At 39.9% G+C, this 13,165-nt stretch overlaps 1 protein-coding gene across 1 annotated transcript; it reads left to right on the top strand.

Annotated features, from left to right (window-relative positions):
- The first annotated feature begins 8,708 nt into the window (after window positions 1-8,708).
- On the top strand, window positions 8,709-12,634 carry CER1 (cerberus 1, DAN family BMP antagonist). The gene is made up of 2 exons (XM_073612073.1): window positions 8,709-9,206; window positions 11,713-12,634. Exons 1-2 carry the CDS (start codon window positions 8,709-8,711, stop codon window positions 11,971-11,973), a joined length of 759 nt encoding a protein of 252 aa, XP_073468174.1. The 3' UTR covers window positions 11,974-12,634.
- The last annotated feature ends 531 nt before the right edge of the window (window positions 12,635-13,165 follow it).

The following is a 13,165-nucleotide window of genomic DNA, read 5'->3' as shown; positions in this document are numbered from 1 at the left end:
GCATTTGTAAGGTCAGGTACAGAAGTTGAAGGAGAAGATCGCAATCAGCTTCCAAATTCATCCCATAAAAGGAGAAGTATAGATGAAGCTATTTTGGCTAAACTTCTCTTGTAGGTCACAGGGGTGCAGTTCGTTCTGAACTCCTGTGACCCATTTTCAGCCGGTCCAGGCCCTGGAAAGATTCTGACCATATGGTTGGGATGCACCCAGATGTCTGAAAGTGCAATTGGCTCAGCCTCTCAGTGATCCCCCAAGAGCCTAAGCCAGCCCCACCACCACAGCCTAGCTCTATAGTGAGCGCTGGAGGGTGACTGTCAATCACGGCTCTCTGCTCAAAGCAGAGGGGGAATGTTTGATCTCTCAGTTCCCACAGCATAGGCAGCGGGGTATAGATTCAGCATAGGATGGTTGGGATGCACCCAGATGTCTGAAAGTGCAATTGGCTCAGCCTCTCAGTGATCCCCCGAGAGCCTAAGCCAGCCCCACCACCACAGCCTAGCTCTATAGTGAGCGCTGGAGGGTGACTGTCAATCACGGCTCTCTGCTCAAAGCAGAGGGGGAATGTTTGATCTCTCAGTTCCCACAGCATAGGCAGCGGGGTATAGATTCAGCATAGGATATATTCTGCTGCATCCACCTAGGTGAGTATTAATGTTTGTTTGTTTTTTTCAAAGTCCAAACTTCTTTTTAAGGTGTTCAGTAGGGCTGAGGTCAGGGCTCTCAAGTTCTTCCACACCAAACTTGTCTAACTGTATCTTTTATGGACTGGCTTTGTGCTGCAACAGAAAAAAAGTCTTTCATGAACAGTTACCACAAGATTACAAGCACAGAATTGTCTAAATTACCTTTGTAAATTATTCCGTATAATTAACAGTACCTGCCATTGTGCTGGCTACAATAGCAGCACCCTTCACTGAAAACTAAAACATTTGGAGGGGCATCCACAAATATTTAGCCGTAAAGTGTTTCTATAACAAATAAAACTAAATCATTCCAGACAGGAACCAGCCGAATTTCGATCCCTCTATGGGGCAGGCTACTTGTACTGTAGTTAATCTAACGATTGACTTCAGTACAACAACCTGTAGTTTTTTTGGGTTTTTTTGTACGATCACTGCTGGCAGGTATAGCTGACGGCAGGGAAAACTCCCACTGGCAGAATACAATAGAGGAGCAGGATGAATTCCCCCATCAACACTGACTGTATTGATGGGGGGGAATTGAGCAATTTTCTTTCTTTCTTTGGTTGAAGGAAAGTGGCACTTGGCTGTGCGCCCTTAGGAACGAACGAGGCTCCCATCTTCCTCCCCTACTCCTGCATGCGTGGTTGGCTCTCTCTCACAGCTCAGAGTTCTGCAAGAGTAAAAGCTGCTGAAAAAGTAAGCAATTATTTGAAAATGGAGCACGGTATTTTAATATATTAACCACTTGCCTACTGGGGCTTTTTGGCCTTTTTCACATACATGTCAGCATTTTATTGCTAGAAAATTACTTAGAACCCACAAACATTTTATATTTTCCAAAAGCAGAGGCCCTGGAGAATAAAATTGTGTCTGTTGACATTTTTTTATGTCGCATGATATTTGCTCAGTCGCTTATCAAACAAATTTTTTTAGGAAAAATGCACTTAAATGGATTTTAGTGCATGCAAACACAATATAATACCCAATTGGTAAAATACAAAAGATGTTAACATTTAAAAAGCATGTCAAGATTTAAAATTGTGCACACCTGTGAAATAACAGTAACCACGGTACCTAAAATTGCTCATAGGTGATACGTTGAAAGCCTTTACAGGCAAACAGTTTAATATTAATCATGAATTCAGGCCCTAGAATTATTGTTCTCACGTACGCGGTGATATGGTGCAATCACCATTTACATATGCATGCTAGGCCTATGTGTATGTTTGCCATTGCCAGGGGATGGAGGGCCTTTTAAATTTTTATTTTATTTAAAGGGTAACTCCACTTTCGTGCGGAAAAAAATAGCACATAAAGAAAAAATAATATAGCGTATACAATTGCGACACAAGTCATATTGTAACTGAATGTTATTAAAAATTACTTTTCCTTTTCAATCTACAGCTACTGTAATTTTCTGAAAATGCAATGCAATATGGCTACTGGAGTTGTTCTGTACAGAGAATGTGTTCTGAACACACCCCAGAAACATTATTTCATGCTTGTGTGATTGGCTTTCCGATTTTCCCAGAAGTCTGCACTAAGATACGAGTCAGATATTAGGCATCCCCTGCAACAAAAATGTCATTTTTGGTGAGATACTCCTAATATTAAATCATGTCTAAAGGGATGCAGACCCAGCAGGTTTTCTTCAGAATAACAAAACGTAGTAATCTGCAACAAAGTTTGTTATAATCCTTGCAATGTACATAGATCATCCAGAGGGGAATGTTTGTTTCTCAACAAAAGTGGAGTTAAGCTTTAAAAATTTTTTAACTGCGCTATATGACGAACCATGGGAAGCACTATCTCGAACACTTGGCATTGCTGTATCTCCATTTGATTGTATGATCTTGTGAAGATTACTTTTCCAGTGGATAGATGTGAATTAATTAGAGCCATCTGGAGGGGCTATCTACACATCCTCCTTTATATATTTTTTACCAGCTGCCTGTCCATTCTTTATTGGATTGTATGGAGATCCTCAATTGAAGTAACGGACTGTGGTAGAAATTGCACACCAACTCTCACATGTGGTCTCTCTTGGTTACTGCATTTGGGGTGGATCAGTGTTAACAGGTGTGGACCAACGACTGACCTCATTGTCCTCTGTACACTGGGGCGGTGGATATGTGATACAGTTGCCATCATGGTCCCAGCAGTGAGATGCTTATGGTGACCATCTTTGGTGTGATTCGCCTCCTTGACTTTCCCGTGATGAAGGGACAGCCTTACAGTCCCGAAACGCGTTGGACCGTCTGGACTATCTAGGATAATCACTACCATCGACACCATTGTTTTTAGTGGTTTTCTAATATTTGTATTTATGTACAGTGTTTTGTTATATTGTATGTTTCTGAATAAATGATTTTATCTTTTATTTTTGTTGCCGTTAAAGTCCCACTCTTTTGGGGGTATCCTCTTTATCTCTTATCTCAGGGATGTTGGCAACCTTTATGGTTCAGTTGGATGTTCATCCTTTTTTTGAATTCTATCACAAGGGGGTGAAAATGTCGCCTTGTGATAGCTTTGGGAAGTGACAGGCACTTCCCACTGTGGGCAGCCATCCTGACCGATTATCATAGTTCTGGGCTCCCTGGTGGAATGGGAACCACTGCAGATGGTGGGAGGCAGGGGAGCTTTCCAGGCAATGCAAAAGTGATCGGGCAGCTGTAAAGACACCCAGGTCACTTTACCTGATGTCTGATTGCTAGTTGAAAAGAACAGTACCAGGATACTGGTATAACCACTTGCTGCCCAGGACATTTATATACATACGCTGGATGCTAAGTAGTTAAGGACACCCTAATTCATAGGGAGCTTTTTGGGAAAAGTATGTAAAAGTGAACTAACCCTTTACCATATTAGTTTCAGAATTTACAAAATACAAGTTTGAATGTAAACTGTTCTGAAATATCACTAGAAATTAAGGGACGCAAAGATTTATTTGTTTGATACTGTTTATTTGAATGTATTTTTGAATAAGGGTTTCAGGTGGACGTCCCTAAAACAGAACCCTGCAGATTATGCCAAAAAAGAACACTTGAATATGAATGAGCATTCAGAGATAGGATGATCAGTCTTATCCAGATTTGCAATAGGGGTGACCAAAACAACAAAGACCTTTTAAACACCCTAAAAGCAAATATTATCTTGCTTTGAAAGGTTAATTTGCCTCTTATAACATTTCCAAGACAAGTTTATTCTTTAAGAGGTGGGAATGAAAAACGGTGACAAACCCTGTGATGGTAATTTGCAATGTAAAAGGCTCCACCAGCAAGAGGTAGGAATTGAGATTTAAATATCTGCATGTACAATGAGAGATACACAGCCTGCAAATCTGTGTCCCGTGTCACAATAGTAAGTGGCACTTGGTTGAGCCAAATTAGCAGGTAATAAAAATGAATCCCTTTAAAGTAAGATCCAAATAATGACAAACGTATTTAGCTCAGATCAACGTGACAATAATTAGCAGTAATCATCACACTGTTTTGAAGCAAATGGCTGCCAACCTAATTGTTGATTGAAATTTCCAATTGAATCAAGCGGTGTGTGGATTACAAATCCTGGCACTGAGCTAGCAATTATTGTCAAAGGCAGCCTCAGAAATAGGTGTTTCTTTTTATCTTGCTGACAGCATTTGTGAGGCTATAGTTAAAGCTTCAAGTCTTTTCTTCACATAAACAAGATATTTAAAATGTTGTCAGCCAGGATTTTTAAGATAAAAAGGTTTAGCTTGTAAAATGTTTTTCAACTTCTCAGAGTGTTGTCTTCTATTGTTATTTCTTTTGTGAAACATTTTTTTTTTCTTGTGGTCCCAGATAATAATAATAAAAAAAAAAACGTATTTCCTTGGGCCTCATACCTGCGGTTGCCTCACAGAATGGATGTCATTGCTTCGTAATGCACTAGAATAGAAAATGCTTATTACTAAATGTGCCAATAGAATGGACATTTATTAGTGATCAGATTTTTATACATTTGCAGGAACTTGCCTGAATGGCAGTGATTAGTATTTTAAAATCCATAACTGATGTTTAGTCTTATCTTACTGCTAAAGTGTTGCAGGATGTAACCAAGAGTGAATATAAACAGGCCTGTTACTGTAAGTAATGCTCCTGATTCCAGTGTCACTTGCTGACAATCTGGCTAGAAGCTGCAGCAAACAGGATTTCTTAAAAACATAGCATATTGAAATGCATGCATGCAGGGCTTTTTTCTCAGAGAACAGGTGCAGGAAATCAACTATGGCCTCCCCAAAACAACCCCCCTCTCCTCCACATGCACACCTGCCAAGCGGCATCAAAGAGTAGATGTGGGCAAATTTTATTAACAGTCGGAGGTTCTTAAAGGGGCATTAAATACCAGGAGTGCATCACATCCAGAGTGCAGAGTTCAGGGTTGCACTACACACAGAGTACAGAATTCAGGAGTGGACTACACACAGAGTGCAGAGTTCAGGGGTGCAATACACACAGAGTGCAAAGTTCAGGGGTGCACTACACGCAGAGTGCAGAATTCAGGGGTGCACTACACTCAGAGTGCATAATTCAGAGGTGTGCTATGCACAGAGTACAGCATTCAGGGGTGTGCTAAGTACAGAGTGCAGAGTTTGGGATTGCATTACAAACACAGTGCAGAGCTTAGGGGCGCACTATGTACAGAGTGAAGAGTTCATGGGTGCTCTACATACAGAGTGTAGAGTTCAGCCTTCTTCCACAGCTGCTTACTTCCGCATCCACATTAAGATCTCACTTTCAGGCCTCTTCAGCTCTGACCTCTGCACAGAACCCCCCCCCCCCCTCCACTGAACTTATCTTTTCCCAACTCCTTAAAAGCTCCACCATCTTTCACGTATTTTATTTTTGTTGCCGTATTAAGCTGAAGCACCCAGTTGGCTCCAGTACCTCCCCACACACTGTAGGTGGCTCCGCCTCGCTCACTTGCAGGGAGATCATCCAGTTGGGGCATCAGCATCTGGGCACCAGGGGGAAAAAAAAGGAGATCACAGGGGGCGCAGTCTACCACACGATACCTCCTGCCTATGATTGCACTGCACCCTGGGCACCTGCATCTCCCTTGTTCGTGTCCTGCACTAAGGGGGATCTTCTCAGGAGATCCAATCTGTGGGAGACGCTGGGAGACAAGTTATCACTTGTAAACACAGAAGCTGGACTTCTGTGTTTACGAGTGATAGTGGTGAGCAGGGAGCAGAGGGTCTGCACCAGAGGTGGAGGAACTGAGTCCAGCTCGCCCGCGGGTCCGGCAGACTTGATGTCCACCCGCGATCGTGGTAAAGAGAGGCAGAATGGGGATCTGCCTATGTAGACAAGGCGGATCCCTGTTGTGACAGGGGAGGAGAGAGAGATCAGCTGTTCCTAGTGATCAGGAACAGTGATTTCTCTCTACTCCCTGTGAACCCATCCCCCTGACAGTTAGAGGGAACACTTAACCCTTTGATCACCACTAGTGTTAACCCCTTCCCTGACAGTGCCATTTATACAGTGATAAGTGCATTTTTATAGCACTGATCACTGTATTGGTGTACATATTGGCCTAAACTGATGAATACATTTTTTAATATATTTTTTGGATATGTATTATAGCAGAAAGTAAAAAATATAGTTTTTTTTTCAAAATTGTCAGTCTTTTTTTGTTTATAGTGCAAAAAATAAAAAACGCAGAAGTGATCAAATACCACCAAAAGAAAGCTCTAGTTGTGGGAAAAAATTACATCAATTTTGTTCAGGTACAACGTTGCACGACCGTGCAATTGTCAGTTAAAGCGATGCAGTGCTGTATCGCAAAAAATTGCCTGGTCATTAAGGGGGGTAAATTCTTATGGGGCTGAGGTGATTAAAAAATGCTTGAGGCTTGTAAACATGCATAACGTGTTTAGGCGTTAGGTGTTTAATTGGTCAGTGTAATCATTTATTCCAGCCATTGAAATTAACTGTCTCTCAATTGCTAAAAGCACCTATCATAAACACATATTTACATGCATTTATGTGCATTTACACATGTCAAGTGTTTCTTTTTTGTGCCAAAATGCAGCTGCTCCTGATTGTGCTGGCAGTGGAGTTTTTTCTGCCTCTAAAAGCCCCATCTCTAAACTCCACTAACCATTTGTGTGCATGGACACATAGGCTAACATGCAAGGGCATTTAGAAAAAAAAAACACCAGATGCCCCTAGGAGCAACATTAAAAAACATCCAATGTGATGTGTATGAGGCCGAATAGTTAATGTCTTATATTTTTTGTACGGTCTAAATTGTTTCTTCATTTAAAACCTTAAATGAATTCAGTCCACTCAAATGGACATGTGAAGAACTCCTTGGAAAATTAATTTAAAAAACTGACCGTGACTTTCAGAATGCATGCATGAAACAGAAGTCCGCCATGGTGAATATTATAAGCTAACCACCATTGTTTTATCCAGTGTAAGGCCAATGCATGGGACTGTACAACCCACAAACAACCATCCTGATTCCACCCACCCCATAACCATCTGACCAATCATGATAATAAATAAAACCAGGAAACCGAAGTGTGTAAACTTATGGCTAAGGCCCCTTTCTTTGGGTATTAAAACAGAATATGAATAACCTTGAACCTTTAATTTTACCAGACCATTAACACTGAACACACACAGACCAATACCACAGTTAAACTGTCACCAAACCACCTGCTCAGTCTTTCAGGACTCGAGCACACAAAATCTATACTAACAACCAGATACCACCATAAACACTGTCCACCCTTCTCCTGTGGGGTGACATTACCCCACTCAGTCTTTTAGGACTCAAGCACCAAATAACCACCACCATAAACTGTGTCTGTCCACACCTGTGGGGTGACAGTACCCCAATAAAGTTAGGGGGGCCGGGAGGGGAGGGAGGGGAGATGACGGTTTGAAGATTCAGACTGTCGTACCAGACCACAGATGCTGGCACCTATAAAAGGAACAAACTTTGTCCCCATTGGTTGCTTGCTTTACTTTCAAATTTCAATCTAGACATTTTTTTTTAAGGATCAAAGCAGAGATTATCTTTTGGCAATAGCTATCTTCTGTGTCTTCTTATCAGTGACCAGGATGTGGGGTGGTGGGGGTAGACGTCCCAGGACCTGAAAAATAAACATAGGAAGCCAGTAGAAGGAATTTTGTACATTTTATTGTGCTAATTCAATTAAAGCTGCTAACCATGACAGAACAATACAGAATGGAGAAGAAGTAGGGGGTGACAAGTCCCATGGGGACATTTAGTTAGCCCTGTGTCCCTAGCAGGAGATGTCTTATTGCTGTGTTCCCTCCTTCTTCTGGGAACAAACATGAATGCTTATCCAGTGATCTGTCAAATAAAAAAAATAAAGAAATCAGCGTTTTCAACCATCCAATATCTAGAGCTAGCTTTAAAAGACAACTGAAGTTTAAATTATTCTGCTCCAATATAGCTCAACTTTCTCCTTAACAAAAATATAAAATCTAGGATGCCAGTCTCAGGGCATGTAGCACTTCCTGCTTTTTTTTTGTGTTTGGGACCCCTTCAAGCTGGCACTATGCAGACTCCAGCAACTACGACAGCCTGAATGTTGAATCTGCTACATATTAGTTTTCTATTTGCCCACTTGATGAGGAAGGCAATATAGATCATATAGAAGTAGCTTAATAAAAATAACTACAATTATCCTTAACCTATTCATTGATCTAAAGATTTAGACCTAGCCCTAATACACATCAAGATTTCCCAGACTTGTCAGTAAATAGTAAAACATTTGCCATCAAAGGACAGGCTTCAAGACAAATATCTACTAAGATCATTTTCACACATTTCCATTAACATAGAAAAGGATTGAATTAACATAAATATATCAAAGGGCCAAGATTTTAGCACTAATATCAAAGGCCTGAGTTTGTAGCACTAAAATAATCAGTAGTGTGATAACTACATCATGCGCTCTAGATCTTTAAAACTAGACAGCCCATCACAAATTGCTTGTGATACTTGTGGTACTTGTATTCCAACATGTGGCTCCAGATTTTCCGTCTCATCATTATATTCTACACAACAGTTGAAGCCGTAGGAAAAGAACTGAATGTCGATCGAAGAGCTAAAAATAACTCTGTCCCTACTCATCATCACTCCACAAAAAATATAGAAGGTCGTCGGAATTTTGTAATTCATAATTTCTCTGCAAAAAAGGAACATATCAATTTAGAAGCAAGAGAAAGAAATCAAGAAGAAAACAGAGTGGCTAAATTTAATATTTTACCAAGAGAAGCTCAAGAAGCAAAAACCCATAGCCAGGTGGGACTTGGAAAATTCAACCTGAGAGAAAACAAAAAGAACTTTATTCCTCAACGATTCAGTAAAAAAAAGGCAAACATACCCGAAGAGCAGAATGCCAAAAAATTCTGGAATTACTTTGTATATAAACTTAATGCAGCCCCAGGGGATTTCCCTCATCCTGTTAAAACACAAGAAATACAGCAGGAAGTCTGCAAGACTATTCCATTTTCTCAGGTGAGTAACGGTCTACTGATCTCTTTTTTACATGTTGACCTTCAACCTAAAATATGTTGAATATCATTAATATTCAAGTGACAAGTATTGGGCTTGATTTACTAAAACTGGAGAGTGCAAAATCTGGTGCACTCTGCAAAGAAACCAATCAGATTCTGTTTTTTTTTTTTTCCCGTCAAAGCTTAACTGAACAAGCTGAAGTTAGAAGCTGAGTGGCTGCACAGCTTCACCAGATTTTGCACTCTCCAGTTTTAGTAAATCAAGCCCAATGCTTGTCACTTGAATCCTAATGATATCCAACAACATATTTTAGGTTGAAGGTCAAAATAATAGAATAGCCATTAATTATCTTGTGTACTCAGGGAAAACTATGTTCAATTCCATAATGTGTGCTATAAAATTTGATAGTGTTCTAAGACCTTATAGTAGCTTTATGTAAGACTGAGATTGTGCTATTCTAAACTTGGACCTCACGGGGCACAGGTTCTGTTTCGGTAAGTATGTGTACATTTTGTGAAATGGAGAACAGCTAGGGCTTAGTTCTATTTCAACTAAACTACCAAGGGCAACAAAGAAGAAGCGAGAGGGCCACATACTACCCAAATAATTCCAGTTTAACATGCCTGATTTATATCATTCAGAGTTAAATGTATGCTTTAGATTAATGTTTTTCATAGATTCATATTATATGTAGTAAAATGATAAGAGTTTTTTCATTTTAAAAATATAGATTTTGTTACAATACATCATTCACTAAAAATAGTTTGCAGATTATTAGGAGGATGCTGCCTTTCTATATGGGGTAAAAGTTGGCATTGCTCTATAGTAATATTCAGGAGACCCATACACTTTAGAGGGTAATCTGACATGTGGGGGCATTCCAACTGTCCAAACAGTAAACTGTTGAGTGATCCATAAAGCTGTATACATAGCATTGTTAAGAGTACAGATTTATGTCAATGGAGAGAGTAACAGTAAACTATTGAGCCATCCAAAAAGCTGTATACCTGGCACTCTTAAGAGTACACGTTTATGTCAATGGAGAGAGTAACAATAAACTGTCAAGCGATCCATAAAGCTGTACACCTGGCATTGCTAAGAGTACGCGTTTATGCCAATGGAGAGAGTATCAGTAAACTATTAAGTGATCCATAAAGCTGTACTCCTGGCATTATTAAGAGTACATGTTTATGTCAATGGAGAGAGTAACAGTAAACTATTAAGACATCCATAAAGCTGTACACCTGGCATTGCTAAGAGTACAGGTTTATGTCAATGGAGAGAGTAATGCCCTGTACACACGATTTTCCGACATCAAAATCCACGTTTTTGTTCCGACGGATGTTGGCTCAAACTTGTCTTGCATACACACGTTCACACAAATCTTTTCGGAAATTCCGAACGTGAAGAACGCGGTGACGTACAACACGTACGATGAGCCAAGAAAAAATGAAGTTCAATAGCCAGTGCGGCTCTTCTGCTTGATTCCGAGCATGCGTGGAACTTTGTGCATCGGAATTGTGTACACACGATCGGAATTTATGAGAACAGATTTTCTTGTCGGAAAATTTGAGATCCAGATCTCAAATTTTGTGTGTCGGAAATTCCAATGGAAAATGTCAGATGGAGCCTACACACGGTCGGAATACAACAAGCTCCCATCGAACATTTTCCGTTGGAAAATCCTATCATGTGTACGGGGCATAACAGTAAACTGAGCAATCCATAAAACTGTACACCTATCATTACTAAGAACACAGGTTTATGTCAATGGAGAGTAGAGGGTAGAAGGAGGAAAGAGGAAGGCGAGGGCATGAATACTAGCCAATGCAATGAACTCTTAACCTAGAAAGATAACAGCCAGATCAGGCAACTGCCATCTCATATCTCTGGAACCCATAAGGTACCAATGTAGAGGGATTTTTGGAAGCTTATCAATGACCTTTCCATCAAACAATATTTATTTTCGTCTAACACGTTCAAACACTGTAAAGCACATATACATAACTCTTCAGTGAAGCAGTACAAAGTCGCGTAATAATGTGTAAAGTACAATAACCCATAGTACCCTTCTAATCTCAGCTGATCTGAGTACTGTAAACCTAAATATCTTTGGATACTATGGGTTATCTTTATTAACCTTTGCATTATCCTGGTAAACAACAACTTGAACAAACTTGTCTTTTAAATCACATTCTTGAAACTCCCATACAGCAAGACAGGTTCTGACACTCTCATTTTCTGACTCATGGCTACAAAAGGTACTGGGGAAGTAAAGATAAAGCTTTTTAGCTGTATTGCAAGTGATAGCACTGCCCCAGAAAGGTATGCAAATGGTGGAATTAGGTAATGGCAGCTTCAATTTCAGGTTTCTCATACAGGTATTTTGCATTGTTAGGAATTTTCTTTAAGTAAAATGCTATTGCTTAATGCTGAACATATATTGCCAATGTAACAAACTATGGAACTTTCTGTTTGATATGTACATATATCTTTTTCTTCACAGAATATAACGCATGAGAATTGCAATGAGGTAATGATACAAAATAATCTGTGCTTTGGCAAATGCAACTCTCTACATGTACCGAACCAAAGAGAAGAACTCAACATATGTTCTCTTTGTCGACCATTTAAATTCAGGATGAACCAACTTAAGCTGAACTGCACGGGATCCAGTGGTGTGCTAAAAGTTGTTATGATGGTTGAAGAATGCAAGTGCATGGTTCATAGACACAACAACCATGGAATGAGTTCTTATGAACATTAATAAAACATAATGACAAGCTTGAAATCCTCATCTGCTACAATAACTTGGTCTAATGACCAAACTTATATACTCAAAGAGCTGATAGGCCATTTCCTTTAATAAAATATGATCCTTAGGTAATTAGAGGGGAGGAGAATGTGTCTAAAGAAAACTTTTACTGACAGAAACACATAGGTTGCCATTCCTGATCTCCTTCTGGAAATGTTAGCTCCCTCGCTGTGTCTGGCTTCAATACTTTTTAGTCATTGAGCCTTCACAAGCATCCAGCCAGTGAAGTAACAACTCCGGACCTACATACTTCATGTGAGCCATTGAATCAACTCACTTTTCCAGAAGGGTCAGAATGGGCAATCCCTATGCTGTATTTCTCTCAGTACAGGGTGCCTTTAAATAGGCATCCATATATGGTTCTCCTTGGGTCTATAGTTGATAGCTTTTTTTTTTTTTTTTTTTACCTTAGTGTCAGTTTGTCAGATTATGTTAGAACCAAAGAAAAAAAAAAAACACTCAGACAAGAGGTTAAATAGAAAAAGATGTTTTAATTCAGTATCTCCTAATTAAAGACAATCTCCATTTTTCTTACAAAAAAGATATAAAACATGTAATTACTGCATATGCCATTTTATTGTTTAATATTATTAAAAATTATATTTGCATTTCATTTTGTAGTCAGCCATGATTTTTTTTCCAGGAAAAGAACAAGCATTGTCGTGCTAAGCTGCCAGCTCCTGACTTAAGTTAAGACACCTCCCCCTATCCTCACATTTACAACATGGGGAGGGGGGGTTGTAGTTCATAAAGGTGAGATGGTCAGGGCTGATAACACTACGTGGGATTTTAGTACAACCCAGATTGGGAATTTAAAAGCTTTACAAGCTCACAAGATTTCTGGCAGGGTCAACAGGATTTTTTTGTACTTGCAATATGTTTAAACTGTCCTTTCTTCTGTATCATTCCCTTATATAAATCAGAACTCCAGGCAAACAACTAAACACACATATGAAATACATCGGGGGTCGGCAACCCGTACTTCGTGGGCTACCTGACGACCACGGTCCTCCTCTCTCCCTCCCCTCCTGCCTCCTCAGCCGCTGTCATTAGTGAACAGCGGAGAGTGAGAGGCAGCACAGGACAGAGGTCAGGTAGAGAAGCTGGCCAAGTTAACTTTTCTAGTTAACCCACAGATGATTGG

The sequence above is a fragment of the Aquarana catesbeiana genome, linkage group LG01 (genome assembly GCF_042186555.1).
Source record: "Aquarana catesbeiana isolate 2022-GZ linkage group LG01, ASM4218655v1, whole genome shotgun sequence".
Classification (NCBI taxonomy): Eukaryota; Metazoa; Chordata; class Amphibia; order Anura; family Ranidae; genus Aquarana; species Aquarana catesbeiana.
Note: the sequence above shows the minus strand (reverse complement) of the source record. Positions and strands in the feature narration are given on the sequence as shown.

Bases quoted from the DNA above. Each gene is read 5' to 3' on its own strand.
- CER1 (XM_073612073.1), top strand. From the start codon at position 8,709: ATGTGGCTCCAGATTTTCCGTCTCATCATTATATTCTACACAACAGTT. The intron at 9,207-11,712 runs GTGAGTAACGGT...TTTTCTTCACAG, and splicing joins AGACTATTCCATTTTCTCAG to AATATAACGCATGAGAATTG.